Raw genomic sequence first — 17,303 nt, forward strand, 5'->3', positions numbered from 1 at the left:
GGGTGTCCTAACTATTTCCCCACAGAAAAATGGTACTTTTATTAATTAGATTTTACAAAGATTTTTTAAAGACATTTCTTCAGTTTTATTTGTTTAGTTATATTATCTCCATCACTCAGTATTGTTCAAGTGATGATCAAATGTCCATATGTTAAAATATATTTAAAAAGACAATGGTTTTAATGGCTTTCATCATTTGCTAACTTTTTCACTTTTTCACTTCCATCCTAAGTTCTATTCTAAAAGTAACCCTGGTTTGTTAATTAGTCTGTAAGTCAGTGTTTCATAGGACAAAACTCTCATACAGTTAAAGTCCTGTTTACCTTCCAGCTTTGCACCAGAAACCTCCTTTTATATTAGTATGAACCAACTGGGAAACAACCTTTGACACCATCTAGGTTGGGAGGGTCAGTTAAAATTGTATAGCTGGGGAGTAAAAGCAAATTGCGGATCTTGTATCTTCCCAATACAATCATAAACCTGACACCAAAAACCCAGCACTGGCGGGCAGGTCCAGAAAGCATGCATGATTTTCTCGACTGATTGGCCTTAGAATTTATCAATACTCAGTATCAGCTCTCATGAAGCCAAAAGGGGATCAGTTGTCCTTTTTCTCCAATTACATTTCTTTCTTTCTGTTCCTCCTGCTCCTCTCCTTCTCTTGTCTCCTCCTTGTTCCAGGGTAGGAAAGCAGAAGTAAGGTCTGAGAGAATACAAGCAGTAGAAGAGGTATCTGGATCTCTCACCATCTCTTTTACAGTATTTGTCCACAAGAGGGCAGCCTATCCAGACCAGGGATGAGACAAGTAACTGTAATATCAACTCTAGGCTCAGTTAAAGTATATCAACAAGCAATGGATCACAGTTTAACATAGTAAAATACATTGTTTGTGAACATGATGTATTTATGTTGCCAGTAGATTAGCACTCTCTGGAGCAAAAAACTACTGGCACCATGCCTAATGCCAGATGAGGACTAGAGGAGTATAAAGCCCTTATGCATTGAGCAGTAGAACAGTGAACTGAACTGTGCTCTCTGGAATGATGGTGGTTCTCCATCCAGTACTTTTGGGATGAGTTGGGGAGATGGGGATTAGGTGGGTTGGTGATCATCCAACATTCTGACCTCACCAAGCATTAGAAGGAGCACCAACGCAGCTCCATTGCTCCACAGCTCAGTGCTGGGGGCCGGCAATTGGCATTGGGTTAGGTAACTTTAACCTCACGTGCAGCTACTCTAGCTCATCCCATTCCATTGGCAGTGCTTTTTTGTAAAGTGCAGTTTAACAAACTGTGAAGGATCATTTACAATAGTAATAAGGTTTTGTTAGGTTTTGTTTCTGCCTGGTTTCTTCAGTTAGCTAAGTAAAAAAAAGTATATGTACCCTCTCTATGTAGTATCTGGGGAAGTACAGCCAAACAAGCTCACCTGCTGGTTAGGACTCCAGGAGCTGGACAGAAGGCCCACTGACTCAGATTAACCAATAACATAACTGTGAAGCGACTGAGGAATTTTCTGAGGAACCAAACACTTTTCGATCTCGAAAATTCATTAAAAGGTCACTCAAGGCCTTCCTAGATATGCCACTGCCTGCAAATAGGAGCATAAGCATAACCAGCAGTCAGTCCTTAATCCATAGGCTGTTGGCCTTATGTTTCACTCAAGGTCTTATAAAAGTCCTAGCTACGTCCCTGACTGCAAATAGGAGCATTAGCAAAACCAGCAGTCAGTTGTTAGAAATGGAAAACTAGTAGGACATTGTTAATGCTGGAAGAGGCACTATTTAACAGCTCCACACAGGGTAAAATATGTTTGCTCAGGCTAAAAGAGTATAGTTTATATTCATGTTTTATTGTATGTATGTTTTGGTCACTGAAATAAACCATGGAACATCTTTTAAGTGCTATTACTCTGCTATGCTATGAGGACCATAGCATACATTTTAGATTTCTTTATTCTATAATTATGAAAGTTAAACTATACAGATCTTATTATTTTATTATTCTTAAATTTGGGTTTGAACCAAGTTTGAATTGTAGAAAATAAATCTCTATGTGATATCTGGGTAAATAGAGGCAAGCAAGCTCTCTCACTGGTTAGGACTTCAGGAGCTGGACAGAAGGCCTACTGAATCAGATTAATCACTAATATACTTATGAATCAGCAGAGGAACCAAGAAAGTTTTGATCTCCTGGATGGAACAAAATTCCATTCAAATAAATCACTCAAGGCCTTATAGAAGTCTTGGATACGTCAGTGATTGCAAACAGGAGTATTAGCATAACCAGCAGTCAGTTATTAGACATGGAAGACTAGAATATATATGAAGCAGGTTAACATTGACTCATTCTGTTAAAGAGCTATTTTAGTTTCCTGCACAAATGGATATGTACAGGAACATGGTTTGTCTGCTGAAATAAATCATGGAACATCTTCTAAGCATCTTCTTATATATATCTTCAGCTATATGTTTAATCTAGAACAGCTCAAACACGTCCACGTTCATTACCACTAACTTAGTGCCACTATGGGGGCTATGGGGGCCATAACATAAATTAGCATGATTTTGCAATTTTTTATTTTAAAGTTATGATCCTCACCGAAGGTCTAGTTCTAGTTAGGGTTGGCCATTATAAGCTAAAACGAAAACTGAGCGACAGAGATACGAAACAAAAAGCCCTCGCCTATGAAGGGTCATAACATTGCTTAAAATAGACATGTTGTTTGCAGCCAGTCGCAGGTAGACCCGCCCTCGGCACGCAATTGGCTCTCCTCGCTGTCCATCTCGAGGAGCGCGCATTCGATTGGCCACGGCTCCTCCGCGGGGTGAACTAGATTGTTACAGCGCTGTCAGAACCGAAACCAAACTAACGTGACAGGAGTGGAGAGGGAAAAGGGAAACTAAATAGTCTGCAAAATCTCACGGTTAGCCGCTGCCAGCCTGGATTCTTTGAAGGAGGTAGGAATGTGAACTAACAGGCACCGCCCGCCATCGTTCAGCGGTGCTGCTTATGTTGTTGTGGCTCTGTACGGTGGGCAGGCCTGTCCTGTTTTTACTGTAGCGCGAGGCGGTTGTTGACAGTCGCCGAGCCGCTCTGACCTCGCTAGCTGGAAAGCAGACTCCTTCGTTTATAGTCTTATTTGAACCTTTTTAAAATCACGTTTATGGTGCTGGCTGTGTGCAAATAACAGTTAGTGCGAGGCAGAGAGGTTAACACGCATTTTCTGTCCTCAGAAGGAGCTCACAGGCCGAGTTTAGCCTCCTCTCAGAAAGCTTGGACTGGCTGCCAGTCCGGATTATTCGATGGTGTACGTTGAGCAATGTCGGAAACGAGATGTGGGAGGGCAGCTTGTGGGTGTGTAGACACGTTATAGGGTAAGTATTATTTAATAAATACAAATCGGTTTGTTATAGGATAGCTCAGATTACTTTATATATTTCAATGTAATTGAACTGCCATTGCACTCGACAGAATGCATATGAATCATTTCATTGTGTTGGTTTAGTCCAGTGTTTTGCAATGGTAGTTCCCAAAAATGCCCAGACTTGTTTTCCTCATGGCTGTTCTTCACAGTACTGATTCCCAGTACTTCCCACTTCACAGTATTTCCCAAAGCAGTACTTCTCAGTTTAGCCAGCCCACAGTCAAAGCCTTCGGAGTATCCCTTTGGAGAAGAGCTGATAAACATTCCTATCTGAACTTTGTGGCTGAAGTTCAGATAGGGAATTCCTGCTTTGTGGAATAGTCCCCAGTCCTGGATTTTCCAAAAGCATCTTAGCATCAAAATACAGGATATATATATATATATATATATATATATATATATATATATATATATATTTAATGGTAGAGGAACACTCTGTACCAGTTAAGAGGATCTTAATATTGAGACACTTTTGGGAAACCTGGCCCAGAACTTCAGGGGAACACAGAATTGCTTTAAGAGATCTGTACAATTCACTTTTTTGCAATAGACATGTGCCTTCGCCCTTGTTTTGTGAGGTTCCTTCATTTATAGCAGCATTAGCCAAACACTATTTGACTTTTCCTGTTTGGATCCTGTTACCTAAATCCATACACCCATGGCCTCATGTTTCCGAAGCACCTTCTTTCAGTCTTGACTGTTTCCTAAAACATTGGACCCCTGTTGTGGTCCTGGAATATCCTGCCCAGCACATTTCAGTGTTTCCCTGTCTTTTCCTAGAGCAAGGTAAACACCAACATGTGCTGAACATGAGCAATCAGAATACAGAATTAAGAAGCCACTATTTGCACCTTATCTTTGCCTTCCTTTCTTCTCTCACGGTCCAGGCAGTAGACAGCGGCAGCATGGCCCACTTCGACACAGAGTACCAGCGCCTGGAGGCATCCTACAGCGACTCCCCTCCAGGAGAGGAAAACCTTCTGGTCCATGTACCTGAGGGGTCCAAATGTAAGAGAACAAGCCAGATGTTTTTTTTTTTTTACATCTCAGATTCGTTTGTAATCACTTGTTATTACATTAAACACTCTGACATCACACATCTGTTGTAGCTAAGGCTCAGAGGGTTGAGAATACCTCTGTAATAGACCTTCACCTGTCAGTAACCCTTTTAATGAGGCCGCGTCTGTTGTGAGCTGTACTTCTTTATAGCTTTTGCAACCCTGCACGACTGTATGCAAGGTTGCAGATGGATAGACTTTAGTACTGTGGTCCTAATAATAGTCTTTTTCCCCTTCCTCTCAAGCTCCATGGCACCACATAGAAAACTTGGATCTCTTCTTCCAGAGAATATCCTTTTTGCTCTTGGGATTAAAGTATTGCCAGAGTAAACACCTATAAGTATGATCCTGTGTGACTGTTTAAAGAACATTTAAGCGACTTTTTTTGTAAAGTAAAGTGTTATGATCATTATTGTTATTTTTTAATAGGGGTGGGTGATATGGGAAAAAATACCATAACATGTCAGTACATTTTTATGACATATTCAGTTTGATACTTTGGACCAAACAAAGAAGGACAAGTAGTGCTTTTGTCAAAAACTATGAATACACTGATGTATATTTAATGATTCACATCAGCCTTCTGTGCAAAGGGCCGGTTTGGTTTTCAGCATGTAACTACATACTGTGACATAATTTATCATAATATAAATACATTTTGTCATCTGTCCCCCCCTGGGTCAGAATCAGCTCTCACCATCGGACCACCAAGGTTTTCTTTAACTTCTGTTACGTCTATAATCTTCATCAGAAGAATGGATTCACTTGCATGCTTTTGGGAGAACTCTTTGAGCTTGTGTAAGTATAAACAGCTTATCTTACCACATGCATGTCGTTTGTATGCAGTGTCAGTTAAGAGTTGAACATAAAAGCACATTCTGAAGGTTGCCATCATCATAACCACATCCTTTGGTAGAAACATCCTCTTTATGACTTGAAAGTGTGGGAAATTGTTCTGTAAATTCTACATACCTCTTTAATTTCATTTCAGACAATTGGTGTTTGTGGTGGCATTCACAGTGTTCCTGGCCAACTGTGTGGACTACGATATCCTCTTTGCCAACAAATTTGTCAATCACACTGACTCTTCAAAGGTGACCCTTCCTGATGCCTTTCTTCCAGTGGAGGTGTGTAGTGCTCGGTAAGTCTAGTTAGCATCAATAAGTAAGTAAAACCGAATTGCTGGAAATCATACAGTATCAAGGTGGATAATCGTCAACGTTTTAATCAGATACACGTTCTTGTTCTTTGACCTTTTAGGATCCGTGATAATGTCTTCGTTATTTTCATCTTGGTGATCTCAGGGGTCTTCTGGCTCCATCGGCTAATAAAATTTATCTACAATGTCTGCTGCTACTGGGAGATCCGTTCGTTTTACATCAATGCTCTGAAAATGTCAATGGTGAGTTTGCTGGATGCTGTTGGATAACTTTATGGCATGTTTTGTTTCCACTTAATGTCAGATTTTTCTATAAAAGACCAGAATGTCTCCTAGTGACAGCAGACTTAGGTGCTACCACTATGATTGCTGGTTTGAATTCCTGGTCTCCCTCTGGGTGGGTAGATGGTATCTTTCTTCACATACTTTCAGTGTGATGCTCTGCCAAAGCATTAGAGCTGGGTACCCGGTCTTTTTCTTCCAAATGCAGTGGGTGCCCAGGGATGTTGCATCAGTGGCAGTTCAAAAAGAGGTGGTGGCTGGTTGCGCATGTATCAGGGTCGGGAGCATCAATGTGATAGGATTGTGTAATTGGTCATCTAAAATTTGGGGAGAGACAAATACAGAATTCCTTATTTTTATGGTTTTATTGAAGCAATTTTGTTCACTTGCAGGCAGATCTTCCTTATTTCACCTGGCAGGAAGTGCAGGCACGAATCATCGAGATCCAGAAAGAGCATCAGATCTGCATACATAAGAAGGAACTGACTGAGCTGGACATTTACCACCGCATTCTGCGCTTTAAGAACTACATGGTGGCCATGGTGAATAAGTCCCTGCTGCCCATCCGTTTCCGCTTACCATTTCTGGGGGACTCTGTCTTCTATACCCGTGGCCTGAAGTACAACTTTGAGCTGATCTTTTTCTGGGGTCCAGGCTCTCTCTTTGAGAATGAGTGGAGTCTGAAGTCAGAATACAAACGTGGAGGCAACCGGTTAGAGCTGGCAGACCGCCTGAGTTCGAGGATCCTATGGATCGGTATTGCAAACTTGCTTCTGTGCCCAGTCATTCTAATCTGGCAGATCCTCTATGCGTTCTTCAGCTACACAGAGGTTATCAAGCGTGAGCCCGGCAGCCTGGGTGCGCGCTGCTGGTCTCTGTACGGCCGTTGCTACCTGCGCCACTTCAACGAGCTTGACCATGAGCTGATGTCACGGCTCAGCAAGGGCTACAAGGCCTCCTCCAAGTACATGAACTGCTTCATGTCGCCACTTCTCACTGTGGTGGCTAAGAACGTGGCGTTCTTTGCTGGCTCCATACTAGCTGTGCTCATTGCTTTGACGATCTATGATGAGGATGTGCTGGCTGTGGAGCACGTTCTCAGCAGCATCACGCTCCTGGGGGTGTGCATTACAATCTGCAGGTGTGTACCCCATATCTGACTTTGGATTAGATGCACTGTGTATACTGGCTTGAGGTTCAGATACCCATCTCTGTGTTTGTCCTGCTACAGGTCATTTATTCCTGACAAGCATATGGTGTTTTGCCCGGAGCAGCTGCTCAAAGTGATCCTAGCACACATCCATTACATGCCGGACCACTGGCAAGGCAATGCCCATCGTTATGAGACCAGAGACGAGTTTGCCCAGCTCTTCCAATATAAAGCTGTAAGTTGGGGTTGGAGTTGGGGTATACTGAAGTAATGCAGAAAAGTTTCAATAAAATGACTGTATTAAGGGTACCACAATCTGGCAGTACCACTACATTTTGTCAAAAATATTGTGATATAGTGTATATCATGTGTTGTGGAGCCTGCCACACGATGAAGGTACTGGTTTAAAAGTGAAAGCATCATGGAAACCTTTTGCCACACCACAAGATAGTTTCTTTTTTAACAACCTGTTTGTGCTGTGTTGAACAAGACATAGAAAGAAAGCCCAGAGTAGCAAGCTGCCTTTGTTAGTTACTGTAAACTAAAGTATTATTTTAGCTGTAAAATAGCTGTAAAGTACAACATATAACAATGAAAGAGGATAATAAATCATTATAAATCATGTCAATGGACTGTTCATACTACTGTTATAATGCACATTATATTACTATCATACAAATAGAGGATGAGGTACCATTTTGAAATTATGTCCCCTAGCTTCTCACAAAACCTTCCCCCATTTACTTTTTCTTCATTTTCATCTAGTGCAAATCCAGGGGCAAATCCCTGAAAGCATGTGAGCTAAATTTGAGGAGTATCAAGATGACTTATAATAATATATGACCATAAATTATAAGAATTTTACACTGTCCTTGGAAAATGAAACAGGGCAGCTGTGTCAGCTGTGTGCACGCGTGGCCGTGTACCCTGACAAGCTGCCTAAACTAGGTGGGTAATACATGCCTTTAATGTATTTTACTGTGCCTTTTCTGTCTTAAAAGTGCTGCTTAATAGTACAATTAAAATAGAGGGAGAACAGCAGTTTGTGTGTGTTAGAGCAACATCAAAACAGCACATTCACAACACTATTAAATCTGACATTTAAATTTCATCAAAGTGGTCCACAAAACAATAAAAGCCATCTGTTCAGTGTCTGTTAAAAACGAATGAAAAGAATTTCCTTAAAAAAAATTTTTTAAATTATTTTTGTTAACTTTTTTGTATTTATTACTGAAAATTATTACAGTTAGATATCATTACAGTATAACGGTAATGATAGGTGTCCTCTGTTCAACCAGTTTGACATATGTATACCTGTGTTCTCTAACTCTTTACATTGACACCCCCCCCCCCCCAACACACACATACACACACACACACACACAAAGAATCAAAGTGTACCACCCTGAGTATTTGTTTAGGCTTCTTTGTTTAGGTGTTTGTGGACACCACTTCAAATTAATGCATTCAGCTAGTTTATCTTGCACCCATTGCTGACATAGATGTGCAAATGTACACACACAACTTGTCTAGTCCCTGTAGAGAAGTACTGCTAATAGAAAAGGACACTTTGAAACAGTTAAATATGGCACCATGCCGAATGCCTGACGTGGGCTAGAGGGGTATTAAGCTCCCCAGCATTGAGCTGTGGAGCAGTGGAACTGACTGCGTTCTCCGGAATGATGGATGGTGCTTCAAAAGTTTGGGGATGTAGTTTACTGCAATGCTCCAAAATCGAGTAGTAGACATTTGTTTATATAGTGTAATCTGCAAATCTGTAAAGGGCTCTGGTGAAGAAGGGAAAAATGGGGATATTTTTTAACTTCATGCACAACCTCTCTGCCCTTCTCCTCTCTCACGTAAAGAGCTCATCCCTCTTCCTCTTCTTCCTGTGTGGCAGGTGTTCATTCTGGAGGAGCTTCTGAGTCCTGTCATCACGCCCTTCATCCTCATTTTCTGCTTGCGCCGCAAATCTCTAGAGATAATTGATTTCTTCAGGAATTTCACTGTAGAGGTTGTGGGTGTGGGAGACACATGTTCTTTTGCTCAGATGGACGTCCGCCAACATGGCCATCCAGCGGTGAGGACGTGCAGTAAAACCTTTTAAACAGCTGTTTCCAGACTGCTCTGTTCATTAAACCTGTAAATGTTTTTTTCGTGTGTAAATTTGGATAAATCTTTGATGTGTCTTGACTTGATTCTAATTGGTCCTTTCCAGTGGATGTCCGCAGGGAAAACGGAGGCCTCTATATATCAGCAGGCTGAGGACGGGAAGACTGAGCTGTCACTTATGCACTTTGCCATCACCAACCCGCAGTGGCAACCACCAAGAGAGAGCACCCATTTCATCAGCCAACTGAAAGAGAAAGTGCACAGGGAGGCCACAGGGGGGCAACCAGGGAATGCACCCAATGCACCCGAAAATCATGGTTTCGCTTCTACCCACTCTCTACAGTCAGAGTCTGAGGTAAGCGGTGTTTATAACGACTGCGGTACGTGTAGTGGACATTATGAGACCAAGACATAGCCACAGGCACAGCCATAAAGTTTTACTTAGGAAGAAATGAAGTAGTAGTAGTATTATCCCACATATCGATCAGCCACACAATTAACACCAGATCCTTGTTTTAATACTCATTGTCCATTATATCAGCTCTGCTTACCATATAGGATCACTCCGGTAGACCTGTAGTTCTATAATTACAGTCTGTAATCTATCTCTGTCTCTGCATACTGTGTTAGCCTTCTTTCACCCTGTTCTTCAATGATCAGGATCCCACTGGACCACCATGGAGCAGCTATTATGTGGTAGTGGGTCACTGCGGTGACACTGGACCACATGGTGGTGGCATGTTAGTAGTGTGTGTTGCGCTGGTACGAGTGGATCAGACACAACAGCATCACTGCTGGACTGAGAACAGTCCACCAACCAGAAATAACCAGCCAACATTGTCCTGTGTGCAGCATCTTGACCAGTAATGGTCAGACTAGAGCGTGACCAACACAAACTGTGCAGCAACAGATCAGAGAGCTTCTGTCTCAGACTTTACATCTACAAGGTGGATCAACTAGGTAGAAGAAATTATATTCTTATAGAGTGGACAGGGAGTGGACACAGTGTTTAAAAACTCCAGTAGCACTGCTGTGTCTGATCTACTCATACCAGAGCAACACACACTAACACCACCATGTCAGTCAGTGTCACTGCAGTGCTGAGAATAACCAACCACCCAAATAATACCTTCTCTGTGATGGTCAGTTCTATGGGGTCCTGATCATTGAAGAACAGGGTGAAAGGAGGCTAACAGAGTATGAAAAGAAACAGGTGGACTACAGCCTGTAATTATAGAACTAGGTTTATGTTAAGATTCAAAATTCAGTATTTTTTTATTGCTATACTGTCAGAACTCTTTGAAATTGGCCTTAGTGTGCTCAGTACCCTGAGACAACAAAGCACAAAACAGAGAACAGGAAAAGAACATACAGTACATCACAAAGACCCTGTACATCATCAAAAAGACCCTGTAAAGGAAGAACAGAAGAAGAAAAATATAGGTTTATGCTTTCATCACTTTTCCATGAAGACTAGTGAATCTAACCTGTGTTTCTAATCCTAGCCTCGAAGTCTCATTGCTAACCTCCTGGCTGGACCACCATCTTTAGCCTCCCTGCACCTGGGTCGAGAGAGCTCTATAATCAATCATTTGTCAATCGGTGTAAGTGAGGGGGCATCTGCCCTGCGCTCGCTCTCTCCGCTCAGCACCAGCCTGCACCTGCGAGGCAGCTTCCCCTCCTCCAGGCTGCCCCGACCTGACCACCCTGCTGTGGCAGCAGGACGAGCCATGGCAGGCTCAGGGTAGGAGAATTTGCCTGGCCTTTGACTCTCAGAGTTTTTACTAGATTAAAAGTAGATTTAGTTTTTTCTCTTAGTTACATAGACAGAAAAAGATGTCCAGGGTGTGGTTTTAAAGTTGCTGTTGACCTTTTTTTGAATGTACCTCCCTGTCCATTCTATTCAAATCACCACCCTAAGAACAGATCCTAACAGTCCTGATAACAACACTGTTTGTATTTGTTTTTTCTAATCTCTTTCAATTAGGACGGATGCCCGCACTGTCAGCTCAGGCAGCAGTGCCTGGGAAGGTCAGCTGACCAGCATGGTCCTATCAGAGTATGCATCAACAGAGATGAGCATTCATGCCCTCTACATGCATGAGGTAAAGCACTTGACTGTTTGCTTGGTCACTTGATTGCAACCACACATGCAGAAACACATACACAAGCTCGGAAGAACCTGTCAGATCATGCAGAAGGGGGAGATTGGCTAACGGGTCCTGTAAAGACCTTGGACTAAATTGCAGTAACAGTGATGATACTCTTGAAAATCATTTTAGTCCTGCTCTTCTTCTGGGAAATTGTCCCAGTATATTAGAGTTCATTAAGGTTTGTAAGTCCTATGATTCTGACTGATGTAACGTGTTCTCATGTCCAGATGCATAAGCAGCAGTCGCGTGGGGAGCTGTCGCGGCACACATGGCACCGCCAGGAGAGTGACGAGAGCAGTGAGAGTGTCCATGACGATGTGGAGGCAATCCGCAACCTCCCCCGCTCCAGCACATTCCCTTGTGCCAACACTCCCAACCAGGAGGGAGCAGCACTCCAGGGCAGCAGCCAGCGCCGCTATGGGGGAACTACAGGTACCAACAACCTGCAAATGTGTTGGCTTACTTTTCAAGAGCAAACTAAACCACAGTGAGGGGTGTAAAGTAAGTGGAAGTATGGCGTCTGGACATTAGATAGTATATGTATTTAATATAACCGTGTCTCCTGGGAATAACATCATATCCCATATATTTTGTTGCCTCTTTGTAATGCCAGTGCGAATCAGCACTAAAACCTCTCAGCTGTTCAAACCACCTTTGGGCAAAATGTGTTTCATGATGCATGAAAATTTTACAGTGTGTTTATGCTTTGGTGTTTCCATTGGAATTCATTCTGCAGATGTTAGGGCAGATGTCATTATTGTCTCTCTTACAGAATCATTATGTGGAGGCCCTCGGTTTCAGCGAACGGCTCGGATGCCAATGGGTGGCTGGTCCGAGGAATCCCAGTCAGGCCGACACCATGACCCTGTACCAGAAGAGGGCTCTGAAGATGAGCTACCGCCACACGTCCATAAGGTAAGATTGCACTCATTTGCACAAGGAACAGCCGTGGTTTTTCCAAGTCTTGTAATAAAGTCTTTGTCAGTGTTGGGACACAAGCAGCTAAAAATGTGTTTCCCAGTTACTGAAATGGCCTTCTTTAGACCTATGGAAACATTCAAACAAAACAATTGTGCACTTTAGTGATATCAAATAAGCATCAAATGCAAAGATGCATCACTAAAATATATGAATGCTTAATTTTTATTCGTAGCAGTACATTTTATTACTGTCGAGTTCATCAGATAGAACACTGTGCACTTAATGCATTTAAAGGAACAGTCTTGCCAAAATTAATAATGTAGCTATTTCTATAGCTGTTGTAAACATGCCTACTTGCCTCCATCAGAGGTGTCCCAGCAGTCTGCAGAGGGAGATTTTACAGTTTAAAGACTAGAAACACCATCATCTGATGATGTCTCTTAATGGGCAGATTGTTTATTTTGTCATAGGGAGGATCTGTAGTTGTACAGTGCATGCTGGGTATTGTAGTGCGAGAGCATTGATGGATGATGTCAAAGCGATATGGCTAGAATTTGGCGCTATAGAATATTTCATAACCTATTGAATAACCTTGAATGCTAGTTTTAAGCTGGACAATTCCTCTTTAAGACCTAATCCGTTTTTTTGTTTTAGGTGACATAGTGAGTGAACTCTCAGCGGTGCACCTTTGGAGGACTTACAACAGGAATCTACTTCAAAGAGTTAGAAAAACATATTTATTCACTCTTGACAGCACTGACGTTCAGAACAGCTTGCTACCCTGCATCAACAGCGCTGACAAAAGCAAATGACTTGAAGAGAGTTTCAAATGGAGTGGGTTCTCAACCATTTCCCCATTTCCTGTGCCACAGTAGGTCATTCTCATCATCATCGTTTCCATCATTGAGCAAAGATATACAGGCATTACTTACTCCACCATGTTTTTGAGGTACATATGATGCAGAAATAAGGAATCCTGGATCAATTGGATCACAGTTTAATACATCTTTTGCATTCTTTTTCTAAGACGAGATTTTTTTAGATGGGTGAAGGGAAAAACAGAACGTAAATAATGAATGTAATGTAAACAGAGAGATTCAGAGTGGTTGACTTGAAATGACGTGCTGTAGAGGAACATACCGCTTGGATTTTTTGTACAGTGGTGGTTATAGGAACCAGGGCTTGCAAAACCTTCCAAGCAAGTATAGCCTTTTTATTTACTGTGCACAGTGACTTGTGAGCATACATAGAGTTTTATATCTGCACTGTCATGCAAAAACCTTTTAACTTGAAAATGACAGCTTTATAAGAAAAGGGAACAAACATCTGAACCTTTAATCTGTAAAAAGATTTTGAAACATTTCTAATGGTCCATTCATGATGGGAGAAATAAATGACTGAATTAAGATAATTAAAAATGTAAAAACTGCTAGATACAAGTTTTTGTGATGGTGACAATTTTTGATGTTGATAATGGTAAAATATTGGAAATTTAGAATGTTTGCCATAAAATAGCCTGTAAGTAAATCTCCAGTATGAATATATTTTAAAAAATGCTATAGACCAAATATTAATGTCAAAAATAACCTAAAATAATATCTCAAAACTGAACATGCATATTTATACCCATTTTAGAGAATGGTTTTCTTTTATGATTTTTTTTTATATTAGGGGGCATTAGGTTCTTTACAAGTCTGGTTCCAGTCACCACTGCAGAAAACAATTCTAGCCCAGTAGGTTTTTCTTAAGATGAACCGTTTCACATCCAACCACTCTGAATACTTTACAAAATTATAAAATTGGATGAATATTGGATTACAAAATTGGCTAATTTTATTTTATTTGAATAGTAAGTGCTGTGCCAGAGGTCGCTGAAGCAATTTGGATTACTGATCATTACTGATTGACTTCATTGTGTTCTTATCTTAAGTTCTGTGCCAGAGAGCTTGAAAACACCACGTTAGGGGTGGGCGATATGATGAAAACCATATATTAAAAATTTAATCGAAATACTATCCTATACTTAGTATAGTCAATTAATATTGATTTAAAATGTGCTGTAAATGTGCTCCATCCAGTTAAACAGGACTAATTAGGACCAGACAAAGTTGGTCGGTGTGTTCTTTAAGTCACAATATTCTCACGCTAAACTTTAATCACAATATGATAAACCGTTGTCATATTGTCCACCTCTGCACTACATATTTCATAGGCAAGTGCAGCTTTGAGGGGAAACCACTGATACGTATTGAAGCATGGCGCTGGAGAAGCACCCTGACATGCATGCTCTTTACTTTTGTACGGTTTGCACAAATTTGAAATGAGAATGCACTTTAACTTCATTCATCTCGAATCCAAAGGATGTTTTGGAGTTTATATCATTTTGCTTTTTGTAAACATGTTTCATACAATGTTCGGTGCCTAAGTGTCTGCAGAAATTCCAGGCTTCTGTTTCTAGTTTGATCTGCAGGTGAGTAGAAGAATTCAGCAGGGAAAAGCAGGATGGGTGTGCAGTATCATGGTGGTGATATCATGGCTTATTATTATTATTATTATTATTATTATTGACTTGCTATAGATGAGCTGAAAGATGTGACGTGTTACAAAAATGAACATGTTTGTCTTTTTCGTTGAATCACCCAAATGGTCATTTTATGTACAAATATGTAAATTAAGAATTTTGCCTCACATCATCAGACACCACTTAAAAAAAAAGCCCCTGTGTGCTTCAGTAGAACAGCTCCAAGATTGCACCTGATGCATGATGCTCAACCTCTTTGCCATTGTTCGTTAAATGATGTTGAGTAGTAAAAAGGCGTCTGACCTGATTTAACTTATCAGCTCTACATGTGCATCTTTTTTTTGTTTATTTTTGGCCTTTTTATAGACTGTGTTGTATATTTAAATTTTGTACAGATGTAAATTCATCATTAAAGTATTTAATAATTTGCGCATTTAAAAACGGCTCTGTGTGGTGACACTTCTACTACTGCTACAGCCATTACTGCATGGAAGTTAACATGCCATGAATCTCAAACAGAAAAGTCGCCTAGTTTTGGTCAATTCCAAAATCCTAAAGGTCTCGACTATTTATGACCCCATCATTTACACACACAGCTCACTAGCGAAAGCCTTTCCAGGCTAAACGCAATGGCTGCTTTGGGAGAACGACTGAAACAAAGCTAAAGAAGCTGCAAGCCAACTGTAGGGGGCGACTGCAGAAGGGAGAAGGGGAGCGAGCGGGTCTGAAAGCTAACCTCGCCGATTGGCTACAGTCTCTTTAGCTAACTAACCACACAGGACAGGACAGAGAGAGAACAGCAACACACTATGTGTTGGGACTCGGGAATGATTACAATGTTATATAACTATATTCTTGTTAGTTATATATATATATAACTATGTTCTTGTTACTGTTTAAGCTCAGCCAGGCTATGCTACGCTACTGTGGGCCGTCATAGTGGCGTAAACCAGCCAATAAACACAGATTTAACGCAGAAAATCGCATCTGAGCATTTTTCACCCCAACCAAAGACAAACATCCTATTTATACATCTGTGAAAACACTGAAATATACACTACTCACAAAAACTTCGGGATATTTGGCTTTCGAGTGAAATTTATGGAAAATGTAAAAGTATACCCCAACCTCAATAACTTGTCATGTGCCCTTCTGCATCTGCGCTGTTCACAAGTCGATCTGTCGTCTGCTGAGGCACGGCATCCCACTATACTCAAAGTGTGGCCCTCAGGTCACTGAGGTTCTGGGTAACAGAGTTACGAGCCTCTGTACTATATACTGATCTCATTGGTTTTACTATGGGACTCAGGTCTGGAGAAAGTGCAGGCCGATCATTTGAGGTACCCGAGTCTCCAGCAGCCGTTCCCTAAGAGAATGTGAACAGCCTGATGAGGAGGACTGTTTAAATACCAATCCTAATTGAACCCGGACATTTATTGGTCAATTGATGGATCAAACAGCTGTTTTTAATTTTGCTGTTAAGATTCTTGTTAGAGAACAGCTGGACACATGCATTCAAAATTTTAGAAGGTCAGATTAAGGTAAAGGTGCACATATTTGTCACTGTACAGTGAAATGTGTCCTCCGCATTTAACCCATCTGTGGCAGTGAACACACACACACTAGTGAACTAGGGGCAGTGAGTACACACACACAGCAGCCAACTCCAGCGCCAGGGGAGCAGAGAGGGTCAAGGCCCCCCTTGCTCAAGGGCCCTTTACGTTCACCTGTAAAGGTTAGAGTGCATTTTAGGTTCACACTGAAATTTCACCTGAAAGCCAAACATACTAACTGTGAGTAGTGTATATGTGAAATATGTAAATATCAAATATGTATGACATTTTATTTTTAAGATTATTTTTATTTATTTATTTATTTATTTTTATCATTGAATTAGCAAATACACAAAATGATTTCCATGCAAATAATTTGTGCCTCATTTAAAAAGCAGTCCGGGCTGAACCACTGAAGGTGTTGGGGTTTCGTGGCACTGTGCACATAGAAAACGACCATGCTACAAAGAAGCCAAAGAGCCTTAGTAACATTTGTTTTTCTTTTTTATATTAAAAAATATATATATATAAATATGTATATATACAATAAAACACACAGTTACTAGATTAGCCACGTTCATGAGAGTAAAAAGCGATCGCCCGAACAGGGACTTGAACCCTGGACCCTCAGATTAAAAGTCTGATGCTCTACCGACTGAGCTATCCGGGCTCTGACAGCGAGCCTGATCTTCGCAGATTTAAAGAAAATACACCTGAAGTGTCGGACTTGCTGGTTGAGCTGCATTTACAGGCAATCTGCATAGCTAGCTAATAGTTTGGTAAAGAGAGTGACAGTCCTGCAGTAATTAAATATGCAGGCATGTCTGTTTATAGTTCCTGTATAGGAAGAGACTCATGACGGCTGATCTCTGACCAACACCTCCATTCACTTCACGAAGGAAAGGCAGTGTTTTTACCTCGATGCTCAGATCGGGTTAGCTAGAGCCAACATGGACCCACGTTAAAG

The 17,303-nt window shown here is 41.2% G+C and overlaps 1 protein-coding gene and 1 non-coding gene across 5 annotated transcripts; one reads left to right on the plus strand and one right to left on the minus strand.

The window, feature by feature from the left end:
• Window positions 1-2,829: 2,829 nt before the first annotated feature.
• Window positions 2,830-15,224, plus strand: atg9a (ATG9 autophagy related 9 homolog A (S. cerevisiae)). 4 transcript variants are annotated; one of them, XM_072683617.1, is made up of 16 exons: window positions 2,830-2,960; window positions 3,237-3,377; window positions 4,315-4,435; window positions 4,731-4,774; window positions 5,219-5,283; window positions 5,477-5,626; window positions 5,746-5,887; window positions 6,319-7,067; window positions 7,158-7,311; window positions 8,977-9,156; window positions 9,295-9,543; window positions 10,694-10,932; window positions 11,176-11,293; window positions 11,569-11,773; window positions 12,114-12,256; window positions 12,917-15,224. In XM_072683617.1, the coding sequence occupies exons 3-16, from the start codon at window positions 4,333-4,335 to the stop codon at window positions 12,923-12,925; spliced, it is 2,550 nt and encodes an 849-aa protein (XP_072539718.1). In that variant the 5' UTR covers window positions 2,830-2,960; window positions 3,237-3,377; window positions 4,315-4,332; the 3' UTR covers window positions 12,926-15,224. The 4 variants fall into 4 exon arrangements, with proteins under 4 accessions (XP_072539718.1, XP_072539719.1, XP_072539720.1 ...); XM_072683618.1 differs by having other exon boundaries at window positions 3,240-3,377; XM_072683619.1 differs by lacking the exons at window positions 2,830-2,960; window positions 3,237-3,377 and adding an exon at window positions 3,391-4,213.
• Window positions 15,225-16,933: 1,709 nt separating this feature from the next.
• trnak-uuu (transfer RNA lysine (anticodon UUU)) lies at window positions 16,934-17,006 on the minus strand. The gene has a single exon. It is a non-coding gene; the product is annotated as a tRNA-Lys (tRNA).
• Between the last annotated feature and the right edge of the window lie 297 nt (window positions 17,007-17,303).

This window comes from Salminus brasiliensis, chromosome 7 (genome assembly GCF_030463535.1).
Source record: "Salminus brasiliensis chromosome 7, fSalBra1.hap2, whole genome shotgun sequence".
Taxonomy (NCBI): domain Eukaryota; kingdom Metazoa; phylum Chordata; class Actinopteri; order Characiformes; family Bryconidae; genus Salminus; species Salminus brasiliensis.

Bases quoted from the DNA above. Each gene is read 5' to 3' on its own strand.
- atg9a (XM_072683617.1), top strand. From the start codon at position 4,333: ATGGCCCACTTCGACACAGAGTACCAGCGCCTGGAGGCATCCTACAGC. The intron at 4,436-4,730 runs GTAAGAGAACAA...CTTCCTCTCAAG, and splicing joins TGTACCTGAGGGGTCCAAAT to CTCCATGGCACCACATAGAA. The intron at 11,774-12,113 runs GTACCAACAACC...TCTCTCTTACAG, and splicing joins CCGCTATGGGGGAACTACAG to AATCATTATGTGGAGGCCCT.